Source organism: Pimephales promelas, chromosome 1, assembly GCF_988280905.1.
Source record: "Pimephales promelas chromosome 1, fPimPro1.hap1.1, whole genome shotgun sequence".
Lineage (NCBI taxonomy): Eukaryota > Metazoa > Chordata > Actinopteri > Cypriniformes > Leuciscidae > Pimephales > Pimephales promelas.
The window spans coordinates 51166485-51191928 of NC_142769.1; the positions used below are offsets into that span (position 1 = coordinate 51166485).

Here is a 25444-nt window from a genome sequence, read left to right on the forward strand (position 1 = left end):
TCTAGTCATCAACAGAAAATTAATGGACTGAGAGGGGAGAAAAATAGATTTAAAAAAAATAGAAAGCGTGAGTGTCACGCCAGATGCGTGAGAGTTGGCAACCCTGCAATATGCAAATATAGAGAAACAGAGGTAGACAAACAAAAATAAGAAGGAAGAAAAATATGCAAATTCGTTTTAGAGAAATAAACAAATGATGTGATGATCTGAATGAGGGATGAGAGCAGATATAATAATCACGTAGTGTAAATCTGCAGACAGAAACATCAGACTCAGGACAGAAACACACGACCTCTAAAGTAAGAACATGTTCATTCTTCAAACACAATTACACTTTCAGATGTTAATATTGTCTATTGTTGAATCAAGTTATGTTCATGTTTTAATATAAGATGAATATGAGATTAAGTTTTTCAATGTGTTTTTCTTCAGAAATGGAGCAAACTCAATATTTGATTCTTCTTCTCATTGGTGAGTGTGTTTGTGGTTTATAGTTTGATCAGGTTTGACCCTGTTATGAAAAGCATTAAATCAAACGCTCTCTTTCACAGCTCTCTGCTCCGTATCTGAATGTGTTCAGCGTCAGTATCACTTTATAAACGTGTTGAAGACCTGGACTGAAGCTCAGAGATTCTGCAGAGAGAAATACACAGATCTGGCCACCGTTGACAACATGAACGACATGAACGAGCTGAAGAAGAGTGTGAATGTTGAACGTGTCTGGATTGGGCTGCAGAAGACGGGTGTTGATAAATGGCAGTGGTCTTCAGGTGAACCTGCGCTCTATCTGAACTGGGAACCTACACAACCTGATGGCACAGCTGAGTGTGCTTTCATGAGAAATGGACAATGGGAAGATTGGCCATGTAGTAACAGCCTGACTTTCATCTGCAATTCATCTAACAACAGTAAGTGCAGCTCCATGCAATCACAGACATTCGTTTATAAAAGATACATCATATACACAATTTGCAACAGGTAAGAATGATCTAAAAAGTATACTTAACAAATTCACAAGTGATAATTAATTAAAAATAGTTAAAAATAGTTTTTAATTAAAAATAGTTTTACATTAGGGGGACATTACTTTAGATTAGGGGATACAGAAAGCTTTGTAACTGCAGTGTAAGTGCAGACTGGTGAGGGTATACAGGCGCTCTTCTCTGACACAATCTTTACACACATGATGTGCACCTGATTTATGTAAGCAATAAGATACGAGAGGCTCTGCTGTATGGTGAATAAGTAACGGCTGAAGGGCGTTGTTAGGCTCAACGCGGAGCGGAGTAACCCCTTCAGCCATTACATATTCACCATATACAGCACTCGCCTCGAGTACCTTATTGCTTTTATAAAATGGTTACGACACAATAAAAATATATAAAAAATAAATAAATAAAAAGAATTTGTGCAATTTTCATGAAGTAAAATCACTAAAAGCCTTCCTTCCGCTAGTAAAAATAGTGGTAACACTTTATTTGAAGGGGTGTGCATATGACTGACATGACACTGTCATAAACATGACATAACACCTGTCATGAACATGAAGGAGTCTTTATGAATGTTTATGACTTTTGTCATTTAGTGTCATTCGGTAAATTATGACACTTTTAATGCAAAGTTGACATTGTTTAAATTGTCTTTGTTATGACAACTTGACATTTACAAAGAATTCGTAACCTGTCAATCTGACATCCCAAGCAGAAATATTTAAATAGTCCAACGTGTTCCACTTTACTTGAGGTAAGGGGAAATATTAATGACACTGTTGTTTGACAGTGTAATAACCCTTAGTGACATCTTTATAACTAGTACAATGTGTTCCACTTTACTTGAGGACAAGTAAAATATTCATGACACAGTTATAATGGTGTCATGACGGCCAAAGTCAAAACCAACCACATATATGACAGGATAATGTAATGTTCACTGCATGAAAAGTGGGATTTTCGTCAGTAAGCGGCACTGTAGATTGTCGTGGAAGTTCAGGTTTACGACTGCACACGGCAATTTACAGGTAACACTCAAAACTGCTGTGAATTGCCGGAAATTGACGTGGGCCTTGCTTGGCAGTTGTCCCCCCATTGTCCCCCCTTCTCCTAAATCTAGAGGAGGCTTTGACATGTAAATGTAAATGCTGTGAGCTATACACATGCAAATAAGGGTAGGGGAGTTTCACCCCAGGTAACATTTTTCTGAAAGGTATAACTTCATTCTAAGACAAGATCAGGCTCAGTATAACCTAATTGCTGTGTTTTTTTTGTTTTTTGTTTTTTTAACATTGCACATAATGCACAACAATTACAACAATAACATGACATCCAAAAAGATAACAATCAACAAATAATAATTTCACAATAAATAAGAAACAAATAAAAATAGGACAGAATTGAACAAATGAAATAAAAACAGGAAAGGGACTATCTCTATTGTGTATAATATTATGATTTAAGAGAAAGTTAGAAACCAGTAATTTGTACTATTTAAAGAAAGAAAATTAGCTTCAATTAGCTTCAATATTCTTTAGCAAATACAATTGTATCACTACATTTTTATCGATACATTTGAGAGACAGAATATACTGAAAACTAAAAATTAGACCAAAAAAAAAAAAAACTTCAAACAAGGTTTAGAATTATTCATTTTACTCTTATAAATATGAAATTTTCCTAATAAAATTATAAGATTCATCATAACATTTACGGAAGCAGTTTTCAAAATATATGATAACATCTTTGATGTTAATTCACAGTTATAAACAGATGTTTTTTGTTTTTGTTTTTACAATTTTTTTGACTGGTTTATTTCATTTAAGTAACCTAATAAAGTTATTTATTTATGCATATATGTATTTTTACATTTCATGGTAGCCTATTTAGGTATATCCACCTTATTCCTAATTTAAAATGAACTAACAGCAGCAGAAAAGTCAAAGGACAGCCGACGACAGCCTTTCAACCTGAGTCAAAAACCAGTGAACGTAACTCTGATTGGCTGAGGCAGCATATCGTCATAATCCAACCTGTAACGTCAGCCACTCTGATTGGCTGAGGCAACGTGCCAGGCATGTGGCGTGTTTTTTTAAGCAGAAAGTAACTACACAGATATTCAGCCTGCTTCGCCGTCATGATCGCTGGGGAACCCATCTTTTCCTCTAAATTGAAGGTAAGTTCGTCCAGCTTAGTGAATTCTATGTCCATGTCTACTTATAGTTTTTGGTAGTTTAGCGTTTTTGTCTTAAACTTCACAAATCGGCTGTGATTACTGCCGCGAATGTCCAAGGGTGTTAACCTAACGGAACAGTTTTTTGTTTTGCGTTAGCTTGCTGCTCTTAATTCTTTTTTTGTTTCATTTCAATTTGAACAAATTTGGGACACTAAACTGTACGTTGGGTTGCACGTTGTTATCTGGCTGCAAGTTAGCTACCATTCTTTGATAGTAATCAAACTAACTCATTTTCTCTGAATATCGTCAGAAATTATGAAAAAATAATAAGTGCCAGGGTCCTAAAACAAAGCGCGTAATGTGCTTGTATGCTCTAGTGTAGGCTATCCTTGTTTGTAAAATTGCATCACTTTGTGTGATGAGTGAAATCTTCAGATGTTTGTGATTTGTTTTGTCTCTCAGGGGCTGTTAGGAGTGAGGTGTCCTTCGCTGATGGGAGAAAAAACACCTAAATAAGGTAACGTTACGTGTTGTGATCTCATCCTCTTTTCTTTTGAACAGACCCCAGTCAAAAAAAAAATAAACCTAAACTAATTTGGATTAACGTCTGTGTTTATAGATGACTTTGAGCGTGAGACAGTGGTGAAAACGCCAAAGAGAACTGGAACATGGCATGTTATATTCAGTTATAAATGTTTGACCAAGTTTTTAAATATCTTATAAATCTGTTCAGTTTCATCATTTGATAATAACTTTTAAAACACATTTTTTTGTGGTATAGATGCAGTGACTGAGACTGGGAGATGCAGTGACTGAAACCTGGTGGTAAGTGTTGATCTATTGGCAGTGGAGAAGACACTTTTAATAGACACCTTCTCTCTTGTGAGCTAGCAAACTTTGTTATTCTAATTAGAGCATTGTAAACATCACCAAATGTGTTCGTTTATTTCAGTGTTCCAGAAAAAGGTCCTGAAACTACTGGTCGACATCCGCCATCGCCTGAAGGAAACCAGGTAGTGGATGCAGAAGAAACATATTTTTGCTTACAAATGTGGGGACTTGGGGCAGATTGCCTTTGCATACATCTAAATCATTTGTCTTTTTCAACTTTGCAGAAGGGGTCATGAAATTCGGTTCCACAGCCACTGAGGTGTATGTACATCAAGGTGAACCTCAAGCACGCGTCGCAAAGACTTAAATTCACTTCGCCCTGATGAGCCAAGCCTACAGGACTTGAATTAAGAGTTTTAAAGGGATAGTTCACTTTGAAATTATTTTTTGAAATGTTTTGGCTTACGTCAAGGGCATCAGTCAGTCATATAATGGAAGTCTATGGGGATCTCTTAAAAGAGCATGCACAGAGAAGTACAAATTAAACATGATTTAATGAATCATAACTGTAAGTACACCTTGATGGCTTAAGATACGAGACGAGCGGTTTGTGTGAGAAAATGAACAGTGTGTGTGTATATATATATATATATATATGATCTGCGCATGCGGCGGAAAGTGCCAGAAGCGATCTTGCACTGGTACGTCACTCATTGTTTACACAGATTTCGGAAGTTTTACTGTGAAGATCTAAACATATTAAGATGTATTGCATTTTGTGTATATCTAAATATATATATATATATATATACACACACACACACACACATTTATACAATATAAATACTGTTTGTTTTCTTTCCCAAAACGCTCATTTCGTGTCTTAGTCAATCATTGTGTACTTAATTTATGAGTCATTAAATCATGTTTAATTTGGTCTTCTTTGTGCATGCTCTTTGAGGTGGTGACCATAGACCTGCATTATATGACTGACAGACAACAACAGTTTGACCTAAAAAGATCAAAATTTAAAATACTGTGGAAACAAAACCACCTGCATCTTGGATGCCCTTGAGATAAGATAAAACATATCAAAAATTTATTTCAAAGTGAACCATACCTTTAAATTACATCCTTATTATTCGTTCATAATTCTGGCTCCACTGTACATTGTGTTTGATATATCTGGTGCCCAATTCTGATGCCATTCAGGGCAATTTATTTTTGAATAGAGATGCAATATATTATTGATTTATTTGTATAACTGTAGTGCTGTATGTATGTATGTTGTCCCATGTTTCCAGAGGGTGGAGGACATGTTTTCTGTGCTTTGAAAGATGTTCTCCTATGCTGTGTACATAGTTTTGTGTTTGTTCTAATAAAGCTATTTCTTTGAATAAACAGTATGTGGCAAATGTTCCTTTCCTCAATAAATTCATGTCCTTGATGGTAATAATAATTTAGTCCATAGGATAACAATGACATGAATAAACAACATAATAGCATATCATATGAATATATATATATATGATTATTATTATTATAATTTTATGTCGGCTGACCAATAGTAACAGATCTGCCAACCAATCACGAGTGATTTTCTTGTTTAAATGTAGTGAATTTCAACCAATACTGAGTGAGGAAATTCAAGCCATTCTCTGGCAAGGCGCGCGCAGTGCTGCTATTCATATGCTAATTAGGGCCATTCGCACCTCCGCGAGCGCTGCATGCATACGTCATGGTTCGTTTCCGTCAATATGTGGCACAGTGGAACGCGACGTTCACAGTCTGTAAATTGTCGTTAACTGCCGAAAATTAGGGAGATTTCCGGCAGTTTACGGGGACGAAAATCCCACTTTTCATGCAGTGGTTAAACTTAAACTTCTTTAAGTTTGATAATTAGACCTGTTATGACATATTTGTGACAGGTTATGATTTCTTGGTTAATTTCAAGTTGTCATAATCAAGACATTTTTATCTTGGTTAATGTCAAGTTGTCATAACAGACATTTTAAACAATGTCAACTTTGCATTAGAAGTATCATAATTTACCGAATGACACTTAATGACAACAGTCATAAACATTCATAAAGACTCCTTCATGTTCATGACAGGTGTTATGTCATGCTCATGACAGTGTCATGTCAGTCTTATGCACACCCCTTCAAATAAAGTGTTACCTAAATAGTCCCTGACCGTGAACAGCAACAGTTCCAGTGTGTGATATGCATGAAAGCTCAAATAAACACAACATATGAACCGCAGTGTTGTGCCGTGATATATAGAGCCGTTGGGTGAAGCGGTCATAGCGTGTTTTATCATGAATAACGCACAGCAATTGACCAATCAGAATCAAGGATTGGAACTAAACCTTTTATAAAAATCTATATCCGCTTCAGAACAAATCAGTAACTTTTATTAACACAGACCAGCTAACAACTTAAATATACATCAACAAATTAAATACTGATCATTACTAATGATGTGTTCATCATTTGTTTATGATTAAGCATTATTTGTTGAGAAAATGATTCTGTAATAAATACTTCAATAATGTGATAAAGTGAGAAATCTTGTATCCATTAATAACTTAAACATCCATTATTGAAGATAACTTACAACACATTTGTAAATCATTAGTATACCACTTATTAGTATACATACTTACTTATAAACATAGTTATGTTTTGTAAATGATTAGATATCATTAACTAATAACTTAACTTACTTATGACAGAATTAACTAAACATTAATAAAAAGTTAGCATTTTAATAAATTATTAATGTATAGTGAAGTGTTGTAAATGATTATTTTATCATTAACTATAAGCCACTTATAATTGAACGTTATTATAGTGTTACTGAGTAACCTTTCCACTGCAGTTTAGTGCCGCTTCAAAGTGGGTGGGATTACAGACTGACCGTTATTGCCGAAAAACGTTTTCATTCCTGATCAATTCAGCTGTTTCTTTCTTTTTCTTTCAAGCAAGTCGTTTAATAAATATTGTGTGAATAAATAATACTGCGGAGGCTTTTTACATCTAGCGGGTTTGGTGTTGCAATTCCAATGAAGCCGGTAGTCTGACCAATCAGTGACCTGTAATTTTTTAACATCACATGTTAGTATCGGTACGGTACGCTTGAAGCCTCATCAAAGGCGGTGCCGTTTAAAGCGAGCCGAACCATCTAGTGGAAGAGCGCCAATATTCAGCTGCAGTTTAACATCATCATTTCTTTGATATTTATCTCTTTGTGTCTTAATTCAGGATTCTAGAGAAACATGCAACAAAAAATATAAAGTTACAATAAAATTATCACAAAATTTCACAAATGTTAATTCATGGTATATCAGCAAACTCATCATGAATATTCTAAATATTTATTTTGTTATTTTATATTTTTTCATTTTATCATCAACTGTAGACACAGTCTTTGAATGACACGTGATCTGATGCTTTCACCACTGCTCTTATTCACATTAAAAACCATAAACCAACATAAGCAAAGAACAAACTGATTCATGAATCTGTTTCCATGTGTTTTTTGTTTTTTTTTTTTTTGTTTTTAGTGAACACAGGACTCGTCTTTGTCAATCAGATGAAGAACTGGAGAGACGCTCAGAGTTTCTGCAGACAGAATAACACTGAACTGGTCAGTGTGAGGAACCAGAATGAGAATCAACAGATTCAGAAGTTCATCAGTGATAATCACATATCGACTGATGTCTGGATCGGTCTGTTCAGAGACTCATGGCAGTGGTCAGATCAGAGTAACTCCTCTTTCAGAAACTGGATGTCTGGTCAACCTGATAATAATGGAGGAAATGAAAAGTGTGCAGAGATCATAAACGCTCAGGGTCAATGGAATAACATCAATTGCGACCACAAGTTTCCTTTTGTGTGTCATGAAGGTGAGCAGATCCTCACACACACACACACACACACACTCCATCCATCACCTCCAGATATCTTAAAGTTCCCGCTACATGTCTGACATGACAGATTCCTCCACAGTGTGTGTTCTGCATGTTGTTTTTGATCAGTCTCTCTCTAGTGTTTGCTTGTGGTGTGTTTTGTGTCCAGATAAACTGATTCTGATCACTGAGACTCTGACGTGGACTGAAGCTCTGAGATACTGCAGACAGAATTATAAGGATCTGGTCTCGGTTCGTTCAGTCCAGAGGCAGCGTCGTGTGATGAATGTGGTTAAACGTGCGTCTACTGAGGCGGTGTGGTTGGGTTTACGTCACTCCTGCACTGTGGGCCTCTGGTTCTGGGTAAGCGGAGAGACCGTGTGCTATCAGAACTGGGCTCCAGGGAACGGCACAGACGAGGACTGTGAGCGTACAGTGAGATCTGGAGCACTTCAGTCTGGAGGAGATCAGCGCTGGATCAGCCGTCCTGAACACGATAAACTCAACTTCATCTGCAGCAGATATGAAGACTGAAGGAGATGTGTGTGTTCCTACTTTACTGGCACATCTTTTTTTTTAACTTGTTTTAATCAGATGATCAGCATATATCAAACTAAAATGATCATTTCTGGAACTGAAGTGTATCTTATGAGTTTTTTTTACTTTTGCTCAAACTTACTTTGAGCATTTAAAATATTAATGTGTATATATATATGCATATGAAGAGTTCAGATGCAAAAACCTCTAAATGCCATTTGAAATTTTCTTCTTTAATGATGATTTTTATCAAACTTGTATATTTAAGTTCAGTAATTTCACTTAAATAACAATTAGTAGGTAATTATCATTGCCATTTAAGTGAAATCACTGAACTTAAATATACAAGCTTGATAAAAATTATCATTCTAGAAGAAAATTTCAAATGGCACTTAGAGGCTTTTGCATCTGAACTCTTCATATATATATATATATATATATACACACACATACATGCATGTGTGTTTTAATCTACATTTACATTTAAAATTTTCTGTCGACTCATGACAGTACATGCACTCACCTAGACATTAGAAGATCATGGTTCAAACAAAGATGTGGCATAAAGCGTATTGCTATAAAAAAAAAAAGTAAAGCACAAGCAACGTCAGCTGATTCATGGGATCTGTGTATTCTGGTGGTGTGGCTTCTTATTATATTAGCTCCTGTATTTTACTTCTTGGAAAAATGAATGTGAGCATGTAAATACAGTTTATTCTAAAATAAAAAAAAGTAACTGAGAATAAAATATCTTGCTATCTAATCTGTATGTGTTGTTCAACCAGCTTAAATAAACTTACAAGCGTCATTCTTGTGTTCTGAAATATGAACTGCACACACACACACACACACACACACACACACACACACACACACACACACACACGTATATATTGCAGCGGATTGACAGGGTTTTTTTCTGGCGTGCCAATTTATAAGTCTACTTAAAAGTATATTTTAAATCTTTAAAGTCAATCATACAAAGGATTAAACTTGTTACTTTTTAACAGATGACCCCTGTTTAACATATCAATATCACAGATAACAAACCAATTTGCATTGCATAGATTTATTTCAAATAACCATTTGATACAAAAATATTTCACAAACAAAATAAAAATCTATAAATTCCTTTAGTTCAAGTTCTCTTCAGTTCAGACGTAAGTTCAATTTCTCTAACACAGTTTCTAGAGGTACCTCTCCTACATCTGATTAATTCAGTCACTTTACCGCCAACCTTTCAACATTAACAAAATAACTGGAATAACACACTTGTGACAAACACACAATATTAGGCCACCCTAGTTTTATACAGTAACTGCGGTTCATTTCATTTCCACATAGAGTCTGGAACCGCTCCATTGAGAAACGTTTTCTTCCTTGTAGGCGGGTTCACTATTAAAGTTCAAATCTATTGGATCTGCCCAAAGTCACTCACGATCTGCCATAGCCAATCGCTAACGGGGTGTCGTGAGTGACGTATGTCACGCGCCGAAATGGCTGGAAACAACAAGTTCGAATGATCAGAGGATTATGTTTACAATAGGATTTCAGTCAACGAGAGCTGCAGGTTTTGTTAATCTAGGAACAATTATTAATTCGAAATGTATATTTGACACGAAGGACAGTGATATATTCGTTCAATAGTGGAAGCTGTGTCTAATCATTACAAATACGCCGCTGTGGTCGTTTTCTGATCTGCCGCAAATGCTGTAGCAGCTACAGTGAATGATCAGTCTGTCTCTATCTGCAGATGTGTAATAAACAACAATTTTTCATATTACGTCTTATTGTTTCTTAATTACCTTAATTATGGTCTTCAAAGTATGTGTTTGTACATTTTTATGTGGCATTTATTTTTTTTTTTAAATCACAACCAATTTGTATGATTTATAACATGTAAAACTGACACACCAACCTCCTGCACCAGTGCACAAAGGGGCTCAAAATGTTCTATTCATCACAAGAATCAGTAAATTTACAGTTGGGAATATGAGCGACTGACATGACTCCTGAGCGGATCTTCAACAATAGTTTAGCAGCCAGGACTCGGGGCTTCCGAACACCGCGAACACCAGGCTAAACCGTCCGTCCAAAATGTCACGGAAAATCGAATGTCATCCAAAATCGTGCACGAACTGCCCAGCACAAACTTCCAAACTTTCTGCCTCCTTCACTTGGTCCTCAGTTGTGCAACAAGAGGTTAGACGATAACAATCCGGCTTGTTTCTTTTCCAACAACGGACCGAATAGCTTTTCTCACGTCTTTCTCCGCTGCCATTACTGAATTGAAACTGACGCGCTTACATCAACGTCATCTTTCTCAGCCACTCCCTCTATTCGCTGATTGGTCCTACAAAAAATTGGTTTCTGGAAACCTAAGGATATGGAGCGTAGTACCCAGACGTAGCCCCAGACGTAGTACAGAAGTAAAATGAAATTGAGCGGAAGTGCGTAGGAGGGCGCAGCCAGGCTAGTTAGATCCAGCATAAAATGGCTGGAAGAAGAGAGCAAAATTCAGCCATTAATTAGGATGGAAAGATCCAATGCTGTGAATGTTTCTCTTGATCTTCACACAAATGATGGAGTTCTGGAGAATCCCAGGGATATAGATTCTTTTTGCTCCAAATTCTATAATTATTGATCTGTGTTGTATTATTTTGATGTTATCTCTGTGAAACTGCTTTGATGCAATCTGTATTGTAAAAAGCGCTATATAAACAAAGGTGACTTGACTTAATTAATACATCAAGATATTGTGACAGTTCAGCCAAATCTATCTATTGAATAAAGATTAATTTAAGCAAAAAGAATTAAAGATGTCCTTAACTGTATTATCGATGAATCATACTCAGTTTTTATGGAAAAACGTCACTTAACAAATAATAATAAGATCAGTCCTAAATATTTTAGATTACGAGGATCTCATCCCTACTGATTAATTTCATATTTCAAGCCCTTACCAAATTTGGGTTTGGAGATTCGTTTTGTAGAGCCATCAGGACTTTGTATAGATATAATAATAGTGTTATTAAATTAAAATTCAGAATCTCCACAAGATTCGATCTGTCCCGTGGCGTAAGACAAGGCTGTCCTAAATCTCCATATTTATTCTTGCTTGCCTCACAATTTTTAGCTCTGCATATTCAACGTGATCTCATGAGAATACGTATGTATTTGTAAGTAAAGTGTCGTTCTATCATACGTATATATAATTACGTTTTATATGCGCAGAAACGTATAATACTGACGTATTTACAGTACTAAAACGTAAAATATTTACGTATTGACAGCACAAAAACGTAATTTATTTACGTATGAACAAATCCGACGTACACATTGTACGCATCACAATTTATGCATATTAATATCGTAGCATTATGTTTTGACTCTATTGCATTCCACTGTCTTATTAATGAAGTTTTTAGTCGCATTTATTGATATAATACTCATAAATATGAACATTTTGCTCGTTTCGCCTGCATGGTGTCAGGGAACTACACTAACCTTTTCCACTGGTGGCACTTGCGCTACTAACTTTTTCAGTTACTGGCGCAAAACATGATTTGGTCGCACAAATTATTTATAGTAAGCCGCACTCTGGATAGTAATGAATAATAATGAAATTAGGGGTGGAACGGTACAGAAGTCACGGTTGGGTCGGGTTCCATACCTTGGTTCAGACATTCAGACGGTTCGGTACGATTTCGGTACAATGGAGTGAAAAGCAAAACAAAAATGCAGAAGGCATTTTTATAAATGTCTTAAGCCTCGTATTTTTTAAGTTGTTTAAGTTTTATTAATAAAGGCATAGAACCAGTTTATTTGTAGTGCACTGACAATAGTTTTATATAATTAGTTTATTAATTAAATTAATAAAAAGACAAAATGACCTTGATATATGTTTGGTAATTGTACTTGAATGAATGTAAAATTAATTTGCAATATTTCAGATCAATATATTTGTTTTCCTTAATTATAACTAACCCTAACTTTATTCTCATCTGAATTACAAATACATGATTTCCGTATAAAATAATTACCATTAAAACACATTTGATTTTCTTTTTTAATCAATGTAGAATCATACGCAGGACTGTTGGAAAGCTGATGACAATAAAATGATAGCTTATAAATATATCTCTGGTTGTTTCTGTTCCACAACATTTTGTATGTCATGTTTGGGGTGTGGGATGAAGAGAGGGATATTTTCAGTAATTATTTAATAAAACATTTAATTTATCTTCAGTGTGTAGTATTAGCCAATCAGGTGTCTTGATGCGAATCACGCTATTATGATTATGAAAAAACTAACGTTAGTCTAAAAAACTGCTAGTGATAATATAACGTTAGTCGATGTCAATATCAGCGCTAGCAATATAATTAGTTAGCTCATGGCATGATGGCAGAGTTTATCAGCCGAACTCCAGACCGCAAATCTACCTTTAGTGTAAGGAAGAGACACGGTGTCTTACATCTCTGCGTCTTTTTCCTGCCGCCATGCAGGCTCAGATGGTAGCCTATATGATTATGATTAGCATGCCTATTATAAAGACACAAACCTTTTACTATCATGTCATTTGAATAATATGCGCGCGATAGAGAGAGAGAGAGATCAAGACAGCGCTTGTGTTGTGTGAAGACGTGATAGTGCGCGCGCGGCCAGGGCGCGCTCTCTCTCTCTCAGCTCGCTTGCGCCCTGTCAAACGCATCAGTCATTCTACTCTACGACACTTACCGCGATCAAAAAAGGCTTTGGCGGGACAAAAAGCGGTCGATCCGACAGGTTTTAGAAGATTATATACAACCCAAAAGAAACTAAAAAAAAAACAGACCCGTCAAAATAGTCAGTGATACATTTGTGACCCATTAAAAATTAGGGTCGCAATGGGATTTCAAAAGGTCGCAGTGTAGTTCCCTGGGTGTTAAACAATATACTGTAAAACCATAAAAATACATTCTTTAACGTTACTCGTTCAACCATTTTGTAATAGTTTATTTACCTTGAGACACATAAAGCGTTTTCTCCTATAAAACACAACAAAAATTCACAAAAGACATCAATTTTATTAGTTTGATGTGATCCAAATAGTTAGAATCCATAGTTGTTTGCAAGAAACAACTCCTAATTAATATTTTCATTAGTAATTTAATTTCTGCTCTATACTTCATACAAAACTATTACAAAACTGCCAGAGAGAAGACTGCGACTGCAACGCTTCATCATGTGAACGGCTTTTGGTATCGGTTTTGACATTTTCGCAATAAATAAATTATTATGATTATACTTGTCTGTTAGTTATGTTTTTCTTAATAATTGTAGTTTGTTACGTAGTTTTAAGGAATTGTTATCTTATCTTATTTATTGGTGTCTCTCTCTCTCACACACACACACAGCTGGGGTTAGGTGTCTTGCTCATGGACACCTTGACACTTGGTCAGACACCTGAGCCACTGCCGGAAACTGTATCAATAACAGTGCATGAATGCAATGTACATTAGCCAAGCTCTAGAGTGAATGATCTGATGTCACATAAAAATTTATAAAACAAATACTTCCTCAAAGTAGTGAGAACGACAGACAATCTGCATTAATCGACACAGTTATAGGTAATAGTGCTAATAACTGAGCTGACATTATGTTTGCCATGTGTTTAACTCACATGAGGAGTTTCGTAGCTTTGATTTTGAAGGAATTTGCTGTAAAAATTAGGGTGTGTAGACAGTAGGAGGTCCAGAAAGCATTCAGAGAACTAGTTATTCTGGTAATTCCTGTAGCTCATCTGTACTGTCAAATGACTCATTCAAGGGTGTTTTGAGCAGCGAAACTCTTCATGCTGTTCGCCGATACATGTTAAATGGCATTTGTGTTTATATTATCGCTTTTGTTGATGGATCATATAGAACACCAGGAACCATAACTGGATACGATTATAGATGAAAACAACTAATACAACATAATTTTATACATTAAAGCACATCAGTTGAAGACAGGACAAGAACATGGGAGGTAAGAACATCTTTAAAAAAAAGATGCCTTTCATCAAATCATTGTTATAAAACATGATTTTGATGTGTTTGTATCTTTGACTTTGAACTATTGCAAGTGTTTCACTATTTAACATAAAAGCTATTGGTTTTTAACTTTTAGAAAATCAGATCACACTACTCACAAAGGGACAGCTTACCCAAAAATGAAATTGCTAGTATCATTTATTCACCCGGATTTACTTTCAAAACTGTAGGACTTTTATTTCTTTATTTCAGCTGCTGAGCATAAATTTGACAAATGTCTAACATTTCCCCTGCAATGAAAATCAATGGGGTTAAATGTTGTTTTTATAAGCTTTAAAGACAACATACGTCGGTAGATTTTATTCATTTTAATAACATAAATAGCTTCTGAGACTAGTAATTATAACTTTTTATGGCTGATTTCAACTTTTTTGAGATTAGCAACTTTTGTGATCATGTGTAATCATGCAGGGAAAATCATAATTTCGACTTTTTGAATTATAACTGTGACTTAGTATGTCATAAATACAACTTTTTATGGGACAGATGACTATCAGATACAATTACTTAGTATGTCAATCTCTCTCACCGTAATTATGACTTTTTATCATTATTTATGTGGAAACACTTTACAATAAGGTTCATTAGTTAACATTAGTTCCCTTTCGTAGTCACTTCGAGTTACGTCAGAAATGACGGAGAATGCGAAACCCCCATTCTCCGTCACTTCTGACGTAACGTCTCCGTTCCCTACTCAGGGAACGAGGGTTACATCCGTAACCGAGACGTTAATGTATTTACTAACATGCACTAACCATGAGCAATACATTTGTTACTGCATTTGTTCATCTTTGTTAATGTTAGTTAATGAAAATACAGCTGTTCATTGTTTATTCATGTTAGTTCATGGTGCATTAACTAATGTTAACAAGATTTTAATCAAGTATTAGTAAATGTTGAAAATAACATTAACAAAGATTAACAAATGCTGTATATGTGCTATTCATTATTAGTTCATATTAGCTAATGTAGTTAACTAATGTTAACTAAGGAACCTTATTGTAAAGTGTTACCATTTATGTAATAATTTCATTTATTTTTGTTATTTTGACTTTTTATGCCAAAATCATGAGTTAGCAAAACACAATCTTTATATTTTATGGCATAATCATGAGTTAGTATGTGACCATTTAGATTTTAAATGGCATGAGTTTTGATGTCATCAATATGTCTTAGTCTGTAATAATTTCATTTTAATAACTTTAATCTCATAATCATGAGCAAAATCAAAAGCATGACATTTTCCCTTATTATGATTATATGTTCAAGAAATCATTTAGATCTGTGGGCTTCATAGTCTTTATTTTATTTTAACTGGAACAGTAATGCTAACCAGTGTTGGGGAAGCTACTCTGAAACTGTAGTTTGACAAGCTACAAGCTACTCGTACGTTAAAGTAGTTAAACTACAGTCAAGTTACCCTTTTGGAAAAGTAGCTAGCTACACTACAAGTTACTATCAAAAAGTAGCTAGCTACGTTGAAACTACTTTTGCTTTTTGAACAACATTTTATAAATATTATATTACATATTATTATTATTATAACATGCTATAAATTATATATTATAAATAACTGAATAAGTGTCTGATGAATGTTTTAATTAACATATTTAGTGTTTAAAACAATGCAATACAATTATGATTTCATAGAGTATTGTTTTATTACACACAACACTCAAATATCGCAGACTGTTTGTCAAAAGTGCAAAATTGCAACAAATAGCCTACAACATTGCAAGAACAAAATATACATTCAACATAAATTGCATTTAGAACATTTTCTCAAAAATACCGATTGAACTTGGACAAATAAGGCCATGGGTAATTAACTTTAGTTGTTTCTCCATCATCCAAATCTGCCGTCACCTCTGGCTCCATCATAATCATAATATGGGTGTCACTGTCAATCCACTTATGTACGTCAGTGAACCGTTAGCCGCAAGACGCGTGATTAAACAACAGGTGGCGGTAATGGCAAAAAAATGAGTTTGTAATCTAACGAGAAGAAGAATATCCTTGCATCGCGTCGATTCGCGCAGGCTCGACAAACGCAATGAATGTAGCTTTTGCTTGCGCTACACCACTACTTGCTGCATAAAGTAGTTAGCTACTGGAAAAGCTACACTGTTTAAAAAGCAACTGAGCTACAGCCAAGCTACTGAAAAATGTAGTTACCGTAAGTTAGTAGCGTCGCTACTTGTAGTTAACTACTCCCCAACACTGATGCTAACAACAACATATTTCTCAAACAGCTTCCGGGTCTCAGCCTGAGAAAAGGATCGTGCTTCTTGGGAAAACCGGAGATGGCAAGAGCAGCGCCGGGAACACGATTCTCAAACAGCAAGTCTTCAAGAGTAAAGCTTCACCCGAGTCTGAGACGGCTGAATGTGTCAGCGGAGAGCGGATGGTTGATGGCAGAAAGATCACCGTTATTGACACTCCTGGACTCTTCGACACTGGACTGAATGATGAGACCATCAAATCTGAGATCATTAGATCCGTGATCGAAAGCTCTCCGGGTCCAGACATGTTCACCATCGTCCTGAAGGTCGGGAGATACACAGGACAAGAAATGGAGATTGTGGATAAAATCGTGGAGTGTTGTGGAGAAGACACCTTCAATCATTCAGTGGTTTTATTCACTCACGGCGAACAGCTGGAGGGTCAAACCATCGAGGAATTTGTGAAGGTGAGTCCAAAGCTAAAGGAGCTAGTTGATAAATGTGGAGGCCGCTGTCACGTCATCGACAGTAAATACTGGAAAAGGCGGAAAATTGGATACAGGAGCAACAGAGTTCAGGTGAAAAATCTTCTGGAGACCATCGAACAGAAGCTGAAGGACAGCAAGAACGGCTGCTACACCAATGAACTGCTTCAGATGGTGGAGGACGAGATTCAAGAGGAGATGAAGAACGTAGACGAGGCCAATTTGTTGCCAGAAGAGAAACGGGAATTAGCGAAAAAGATTGTGCACAAAAAACTTCTCAATCGGCTCGCGGCAGTGACCACAGGGACGCTGACCGGTGCTTTTCTGGGCATCGGTGTCGCAGTGGCATCTGTCGTGAGTTTACTGAAAGCCACCAATGTTCCCGAGGCGGTGAAAGCAGGAGCCGCAGCAGGAGCCGCAGCAGGAGCCGCCGGAGCCGCGGGAATAGCAGCAGGAGCAGTAGCGCTGAAAGCAGGGATTGTTGCCGCGGGAGCTGGAGTTGGATTAGCTGGATCAGGTCTCGCTGCCGCTACAGGTGTTGCTTTCGGAGTCGCAGCTTTTGCCGGAGCGATCGGAGGAGGAATTACTGGATACAAAGCAGCAGATGAGGGCGATTCGGTGTGTGTCACCATAAAGAACACAGCCAAACTCAACTATGAGAACGCCAAAGGTGCGGCGAAAAAGGCAAAGAAACATCAAAACAAACTGTTAAATAATGAGGACAATTGTACTGATTAGGGAACAGAGCAGTTTTTAGTTATTTATGGAATAGATTATATTATCATTGTTTTATGTGCTTTATCAGGCTTTTTTTTTGTCTAAATAATGCATTCACTATATTACATGTATAGTGTTGATGTATGTTGAGTATGCGGAAACGTGGAAATAACGCAGAAGTGAATTGTAATAATAAAGAGCAGACCTGAGCTCTACACAAGGTGTCAGTAAGTTTGTATACACACTAGGGCTGCAACAACTAATCGATTATAATCGATTAAGGCTGAACAATTAATCGAATTTGTAATCGCGATTACAATTATGGATGCCACAATTATGTAATCGTTCAAAGGCACAATCATAAAAAGTCCACTTACATTATTCTGTGTGCTTAAAATGTGTTTTTTAAGGGTTTTTTCCCCATTGTTTTAATTTTAGTTAGTGTAACATTATAATTAGCATTAAAGCAACATTATCTAACATTGTTTACTTAAAATAATGTTTCCAAAATCTTATCAGTGGTTCATCAAGTCGTAACAGGGTGAAAGGCACTTCTGCCGTCGCCCGACGGGGTCTGTATCACTTTTACTGGCACTATGTAACTTCGGGGTTCGGGTAGGAACCCGACCACAAAAGGAGCTACAATTCGACTGCTTTACATTAAGCACTATAATATAATCGTTTTTCTTCGTTTCTGATGTTTCAATACATCATCCTTTCATGAAATCATGTAACATACTCTACCTTGTGGACATCGTTCATTCTAAAGCCGGTGCTAGATAAACAGTGAGCGTGCGTGCGCGGTAGGCTAAATTATTTACGACAGCGGCAATGGACAATTTCGTTTCCAACCAGTAGGGCGACCGAAGAGGAAAAGTTACTTGATGTTACTTTAAAACCAATAAAAAGCATTGAACCTTTTTCAGGAGTTTTCAGACGTTTTATTTTGATACAACAATTTGCATGCAGTCACTTCGAACAATGGCACAAAGCTGTTCAAAACATCATTCAATGTAAATTTTGATAATCGTAATTAATAATAATTTCAAGGCAATAATCGGCAATTATGATTTTTGTCATAATCGTGCAGCCCTATAATCGATTATGAAAATCTTTGTCAACGAATGCCATTATCGATTATTTGGTCGGATTGTTTACTGGTGATTGGTTGAAACAGGCCAATCATGATGCCCTCTGTCTTACATGCGCTTTATGAGGCCTCTCTCTCACCGCTCTGCCCTGCACGCGCACGCTACACGGACGGTTTAGACTAGAGCACAATATCTTCTGTCTCGCATGCGCGCTCATGATTTCATGAGTTTGAACTAATTTGCGGGCACCAGGGAGCCGCTATCAACATGCGGGTGACTCCCGGTAGACTTGGGATGTCTGTATTTTGTCTCGTGCATCAGGTTGCATAATCAGTTTGCTCGCAACATATGCATAGCCGTCAACCCGGGTTTCACGCGTATTTTAGCTCTTTTGCCGCTTCAGTATTTTCCCGTATTTTTCCCCGTAAAATAAACTGTATTTTTATGCTCTGACTGTGTGAGATGTACAAGCTCAGACAGATTCGGCTTAAAGTCGTTCATCCTCGGACGCGGCGCGCTGTCAAAAAAAAAAAAGCTGTACACAGCCATGCGAAACGTGGTCTTGCGCACCCAATGTGTCATTTTTGCCGCGCTCGTGAGGACGCGTCGAGTATAAAGGCTTTACTCCGTGTCAGCGCCCACTCTGATCCGGTGCACAGACCTCTTCCAATCGTCTCCAGGACTCAAATTATTGAGTAAAGGCCATTGCACACTGAGTCGAAATTTCCGCATGCATTTTTTCATGTTCGCCAGCCTAAAAATTCGTCATGCACAGAAACCTTGCACACCGAGTCCGATGCCTATTTATTAATCCTTTGCGGGGAAAAAACATAAAATACAAAATGGATTCGTCAAGCAGTGAGGATCCTTTTGTTGCCCTCTCTTTTATTGAAGAGAGAAGAAAGAGAAAATATAGACCCCTTTTGCGCCGACGTCACAGTTACGCCACGGCGCTAGCTGGAGGCAAAACAAAGTGAAAACGGGAGGCGGCCAATACAAACCAGCACAGATTCGGCTACATAATAAGGAGCTTAAATTACTTTTATTATTATTAAATGTCATCTTATTGTGTTGTTCTGTGCAAGTATCAATGACAAATGAATATGCTGTATCTGGACTTTTTATTTCTAGAAAATATTCACATGATTAAAATCGCACCGTAATGTCACTCTTTACATTGTCGTCTTTTCTGCGCTGGCTCGGCAGAACTGCGGATCGTACACACAAGTCTTGTACATGACCATATAGGCATCTACAGATTTATATGCCCTCAGTTTCTCTTTACGATCGGTTTCTCTATAAGGTAGGTGTAGAAGTCAGGCCACTCAACCGAGGTAACGTACGTTAATCCTGTCAGATCGTCCATGCATTGAGTGAGCGTGTGAAGGCTACAGGTCGGCCAATCTGGTTCTGTCTGTTAAAATTAACTTTTGAAAATAACGTTCGTTGTCCTGGACACCTTACACATTAAGATAAAATCAGATTTTCTCCAGTCATTGTTAAAAAACAAGCTAATAAAACTTGCCAACTAGCATTAGTGAAGCAGCCAAAGGGATCGTTCTGCCTCCACCTAAGCTCCGCCCACATAAAAACGTCACCATGTTTACACCAACTGAAAAGGGGTCAATTGGGTCCATTCAATCCTGAAATTGCGCCGAGGAAGGAGAGTTCCACCTCCTAATCAAGGAGTTGCGAATTTATCCCGAGATATTCAAAATTTACTTCAGAATGTCAGTGGGACAGTTTGATGCTTTGCTAGCGATTCTGGAGCCACATATTAAAAACAAGACCACCAATTTCCGTGAACCAATCGATCCTGAACAGAGACTGGCAGTATGTCTTGGGTATCTTTGCACACACACTGACACACACACTGGCACACACTGAGAGTTTGAACTTATCCTCTTTCAGCCTCGACTGAGGGAACAGGACCCCTAGCCTTTCCACTGTAAAGTCAAACAAGTGTTTGACTGAACATTGCAGATTTAAGCAAGTATTAAAGCATTCCAGTAGATCAAACAGTAGAGCGTTGGCACAAGTTGCAAGACCAAGGTCATGGGGTTTGATTCCCAGGGAAAGCATGAACTGATAAGAATGTAAAATGTGTACCTTGAAATGCAATGCAAGTCAATTTGGATAAAAGCATCTGCCAATTGCATAAATTTAAAAAAAATTAAGCATACTGTGCCAGGTATTTGTTTGGTTATCAAAAGGGAACTGTCCCCCTTTGAGATAAATTGTTTGTAAAAATGGGCAATATTAATAAAATTGCCTTGCCTAACATCAATAGCTTTATGCACAGCTGGACTACTTCCTGAACTTAAGCCAGCGTCTTTATTTCCTGTCTTACATTATTGGACAAACTCATTAATCCAGGTGTGTCTGACCATTGCTAGGGTAAGTAGTGGAGCTGGGCATAAAGCCTATTGGAAACTGTTTCTATCATCTACCTGTAAGATGATACCTTCCAGGGGAGTTATGTTAAGACGTGCTGCAGGGTCCGGTACTTTCAGGTCCCTCAGGAGTGGATGGTCGAGGGGAAAAGAGGAGAACATCTGCCTCATAGAAGCTTCTCACAGTTCTACAACAGCTCTAAGTGTGAAAAAATACATTATAGGTAATATTTTTAGGCACACTACAGCCTATACTCTCTTACTAGGGATGCACCGAATATTCGGCCGCCGAAAATTTTCGGCCGAAAATAGCATTTTCGGTTTTTGGCCGAAAGACTTTTAGCACCGAAACAATACGGCCGAAATGTTGTGATGAAGCAAACAGAAACCGCGACCTGCACGTGCTTGTCTGAAGCAACATGTCTGCGGTGTGGACGTATTTCAGTCTGTCTGAACCCGCGAGGAGACGGAAGCCTTGTTTATCCACCTATATCTGCTCTAAACAATGCGCGCCGCCATGACGACGATGACTCCGGTTGCGAGCGGGTCAAGAGCGGTGCGCGCTGTCTGTGAAGACTCGCGCTGCGGAGGCAGGTGAAAGTAAACAAGGCAGCGCGAGTCTCCACAGACAGCGTGCGCACCGCTCCAAACAGTCGAGGCGTTTATACTTGACCCGCTCGCCGTTGTACTATTCCTTGGGACGACTCAAGTAACTGTCCTCTAACCATCAGGAATCGGTGAGGAGAAGAAAGATAAACACATGAAAATGCTTATTTTTTTAGTAGGCTATTCCACCACCAATACAAAAATAATCATGTAAAACCCAGTAAACTTTGAGATTATTACTTGTGCCATTACAAAAAAATATGTATATGGGATTGGGAACTATGTAACGTTATATGTATGTATAGAACTAAATTAATGCTCTCTTAAATATTTAAATACATTCACTAGACATGTTTCATTAAGTTTCATGTACATTTGTATTAAACGTGGACCATTGTTCATTTAAAAAGGCTTTTTATGCTATTGTATGCTAAATTTAACTAATTTAGACATGCAAACTGGGTGCTGGTTGGTTTGATGAGAAGTTTGCGCTCGGCTTTGTTTTTGAGAGAACATTTCATTTTAAAACCTTTCTGCAGGCCAGTAGATTATTATTTAGTGTATACATGAGTGGGGTCAAGTTAAACATTTTAGTTTGAATTTTATTTTATACTGTGCATTGTGCTAAATAAATATTTTTTGCATAATTTGTAATTGATTTATTCTTTGAAAATGTGATATTAATATGCAATTGCAATGCCTTGATTTTAGTAAAGTTTGTACACAGTCATAGCCATAAATGCAATGATACTAATAATTCTTTCGGTGTTTCGGTTTTCGGCCTTGGTTTCCTCTTTTCCGGTTTTCGGTTTCGGCCAAGAATTTTCATTTCGGTGCATCCCTATCTCTTACTGTCCACGGGTGATATTCTAAAATAACTACTAGGTAATATACTCACTGAAAGATTTTCTTCTCGGCTGACACAGGGAGCTCAGCGCTTCTCATGAAGATCTCTTTGTCGAAGCAGACACAAAGAATTTAATCAGCCAACTGATGTCCATCTCCATACTCCACCTCTTTGTAGACTTCACATCATTTTGCACTAAGAGATAGAAAATTACTCTGTTAGTGGTTGGAATTGTGAGCGAGTGAGTGAGCGTATGTAAAGAATATAAACTGCTGGACTACTAGGCTACCTTGTTCATGAGTTGGCCACATGCAATGTTGTTACATAGACATCATTTGAATTGAATTGAATTATAGGAGGCCTATATGTATCCAGGGCTGCTCTGATGCCATAGCCAGATGCAGCCAAGGTCCTGGATGTGGGGCTGGCTGGTCTTCAGTCAGCTGATGACCGAGTTATGGCGGCCTTTCATAACACTCACATTATCAGAGTTAAAGGCTATGCCCCCTTTTCTATTGGAAACAGGAAAAAAATGCCCAAATATTAGAGCCAGACCGATATATCGGCAGGCTTAAATTATCGGCCGATATTAGGCATTTTCCAAACTATCGGTATCTGCAGTTACAGTATAATGGCCGATAAATGAATATTTCAAAAATAAAATAAAACACGCTTGAACCATGTCGTAAGAGTTGGAGTTGTATAGTTTGTCCACCAGAGGGCACTCTACACTCGTTGAGTTGGTCACGATATATACATTTCTTGAATAGCAATTAAAAGATCATGCCCATCAGTTCTCTTAACTCAAATAAGCATGACAAAATTTGTGACTATCGTGTCCAGTTTTGCTGCTGTTAAATAAGCCGAGAGTGAAGCGGAATTAGCTAGTAATATTTACGTTACGTTGTTACAGTGTAGTTCACTGACTGTCCTTTTAACTTTTGACAATGTGAGTGACGTATTTCTTTAATAGCGCGTGACAGTTATAGCAATGATGAGACATATCATCTCTCCTTGGCCTGTTATATGAAAATGTATGTTTTACAATTTGCAGTATGACGTTATCCATTGCTAAATCATAGACTAGCTAACCATAAAGCTAGCTAATGCCACTATCATCAGTCTGTTCTGTTGTGACAATAAAAGAAACAAGTTTCTTTTTAAAATGCATCATCATATTATTTTAGTTAAAACTCATAAATAACTACAAATAACTAATGTTAGGGAAATCTGTTAATGTTTTGTTGCGCGTTTCTGAAAAAATAAATAAATAAATATCGGCTGATATATCGGAATATCGGATTTTAAAACCCAAAAATATTTGTATCGGCATCGGCCTTCAAAATCCTTTATCGGTCGGGCTCTACCAAATATGTCTTAGACAAAATGTAAGGTTGTAATTAAATGCAATCTACTAAATATGTCGACAACACAGTGCAGTGCCTCTTACCTCACGACTTGCAGAGTGTCCTCATCGTAGAGTCTAGTAGGGATGACGAATTCTTTGCCTGTTTTTCTGTTGTTCGATTCGTCGCACATCAGTGAAAAGGGTTCAGCTAGTTCTGCTGCTGTGGCACCTGTTGAGTGTCCAGTAAATAACTAGTAAGTTAACCTACAACATACATTAATGCTGAATTAATGCTGAAATGTTAGAATATTCAAACACATTTTAAACCGTTTTAGCAAACGTACAGTATATAGCCCAGCAGTAAGAAATATAGCTAGGTAGATATATGGCTTGCTAACTTACCTTTGATTATTTGAGTAGCCTTCGTTTTTCCCGTTGAGTATTTTCGCTCAACAGCAGAGTCCGGGAATATATCAGCTACACACTTGTTGAAGTCATCGTGGAAGGAGAAAGGAATGTTGTTTTTGCCACACAGCATTGCCATTTTTACCTCGTCACGTTATTTCTCGTCACGAATGCTGACATCGGCTGGGCATGATTTTGTGCCTCTAGCCCGCGCTTGGGCTTGGTGGATTTCTCGTGCTGACACACATCATTCCTTCCCCCGTGTGAGATGTTAAAGTCGCTGTTAAAAAACTTGCAAAACGCGTGACTGTCCCCCATCCTGCTGCTCTTCAGAAAAGTAAATTCACCATCCCATTGATCGCCGTATTTACAAGACGGTTTTGTTTTTTTGGCAGGCGTGCCTTCCGTCTCTGTCCTAGCGTCCATCATCCGTCTGTTAGTTTTTTTATGAACAATATAATAATGAACAACACCTGTGCGACGCACCTCGCTTCTCTCACGTTCCTCGGCTTCGTCCTGCTCGCCACAACCCTGATTTAGGGTTTTGTTTAGTTATAATAAACAAACAAAAATTTTTTTTATCCGATTAATCGATTATCAAAATAATCGTTAGTTGCAGCCCTAATACACACATCTACATGTAGGCTACAAGTTTAATTGCAAATTAATTAGAATTATATAAACTATTTTTAAGTTTTGTAATATGCAGTGAAAAGCTACAGAAATAAACAAACTTGTTTTAAAAACAGAGAGAGAGCGCAGTTTTACTCGCCAAACACCAGTTTTGTAGTTATGACTCTTAAACTTTA

At 37.3% G+C, this 25444-nt stretch overlaps 2 protein-coding genes and 1 long non-coding RNA gene across 4 annotated transcripts; all 3 read left to right on the forward strand.

The window, feature by feature from the left end:
• Nucleotides 1–185: 185 nt before the first annotated feature.
• On the forward strand, nucleotides 186–8466 carry LOC120461251 (C-type mannose receptor 2). Of its 2 annotated transcripts, XM_089131683.1 has the most exons (5): nucleotides 187–299; nucleotides 433–471; nucleotides 552–908; nucleotides 7565–7906; nucleotides 8079–8466. In XM_089131683.1, exons 2-5 carry the CDS (start codon nucleotides 435–437, stop codon nucleotides 8441–8443), a joined length of 1101 nt encoding a protein of 366 aa, XP_088987809.1. In that variant the 5' UTR covers nucleotides 187–299; nucleotides 433–434; the 3' UTR covers nucleotides 8444–8466. The 2 variants fall into 2 exon arrangements, with proteins under 2 accessions (XP_088987806.1, XP_088987809.1); XM_089131680.1 differs by having other exon boundaries at nucleotides 186–471.
• Nucleotides 2960–5399, forward strand: LOC120472149 (uncharacterized). The gene is made up of 6 exons (XR_016168720.1): nucleotides 2960–3165; nucleotides 3628–3682; nucleotides 3785–3836; nucleotides 3947–3990; nucleotides 4118–4178; nucleotides 4281–5399. It is a non-coding gene; the product is annotated as an uncharacterized LOC120472149 (long non-coding RNA).
• A 5785-nt stretch (nucleotides 8467–14251) lies between the features above and the next one.
• Nucleotides 14252–18163, forward strand: LOC120461220 (GTPase IMAP family member 7). Its single transcript, XM_039649378.2, has 2 exons — nucleotides 14252–14456; nucleotides 16774–18163. Exons 1-2 carry the CDS (start codon nucleotides 14450–14452, stop codon nucleotides 17964–17966), a joined length of 1200 nt encoding a protein of 399 aa, XP_039505312.2. The 5' UTR covers nucleotides 14252–14449; the 3' UTR covers nucleotides 17967–18163.
• The last annotated feature ends 7281 nt before the right edge of the window (nucleotides 18164–25444 follow it).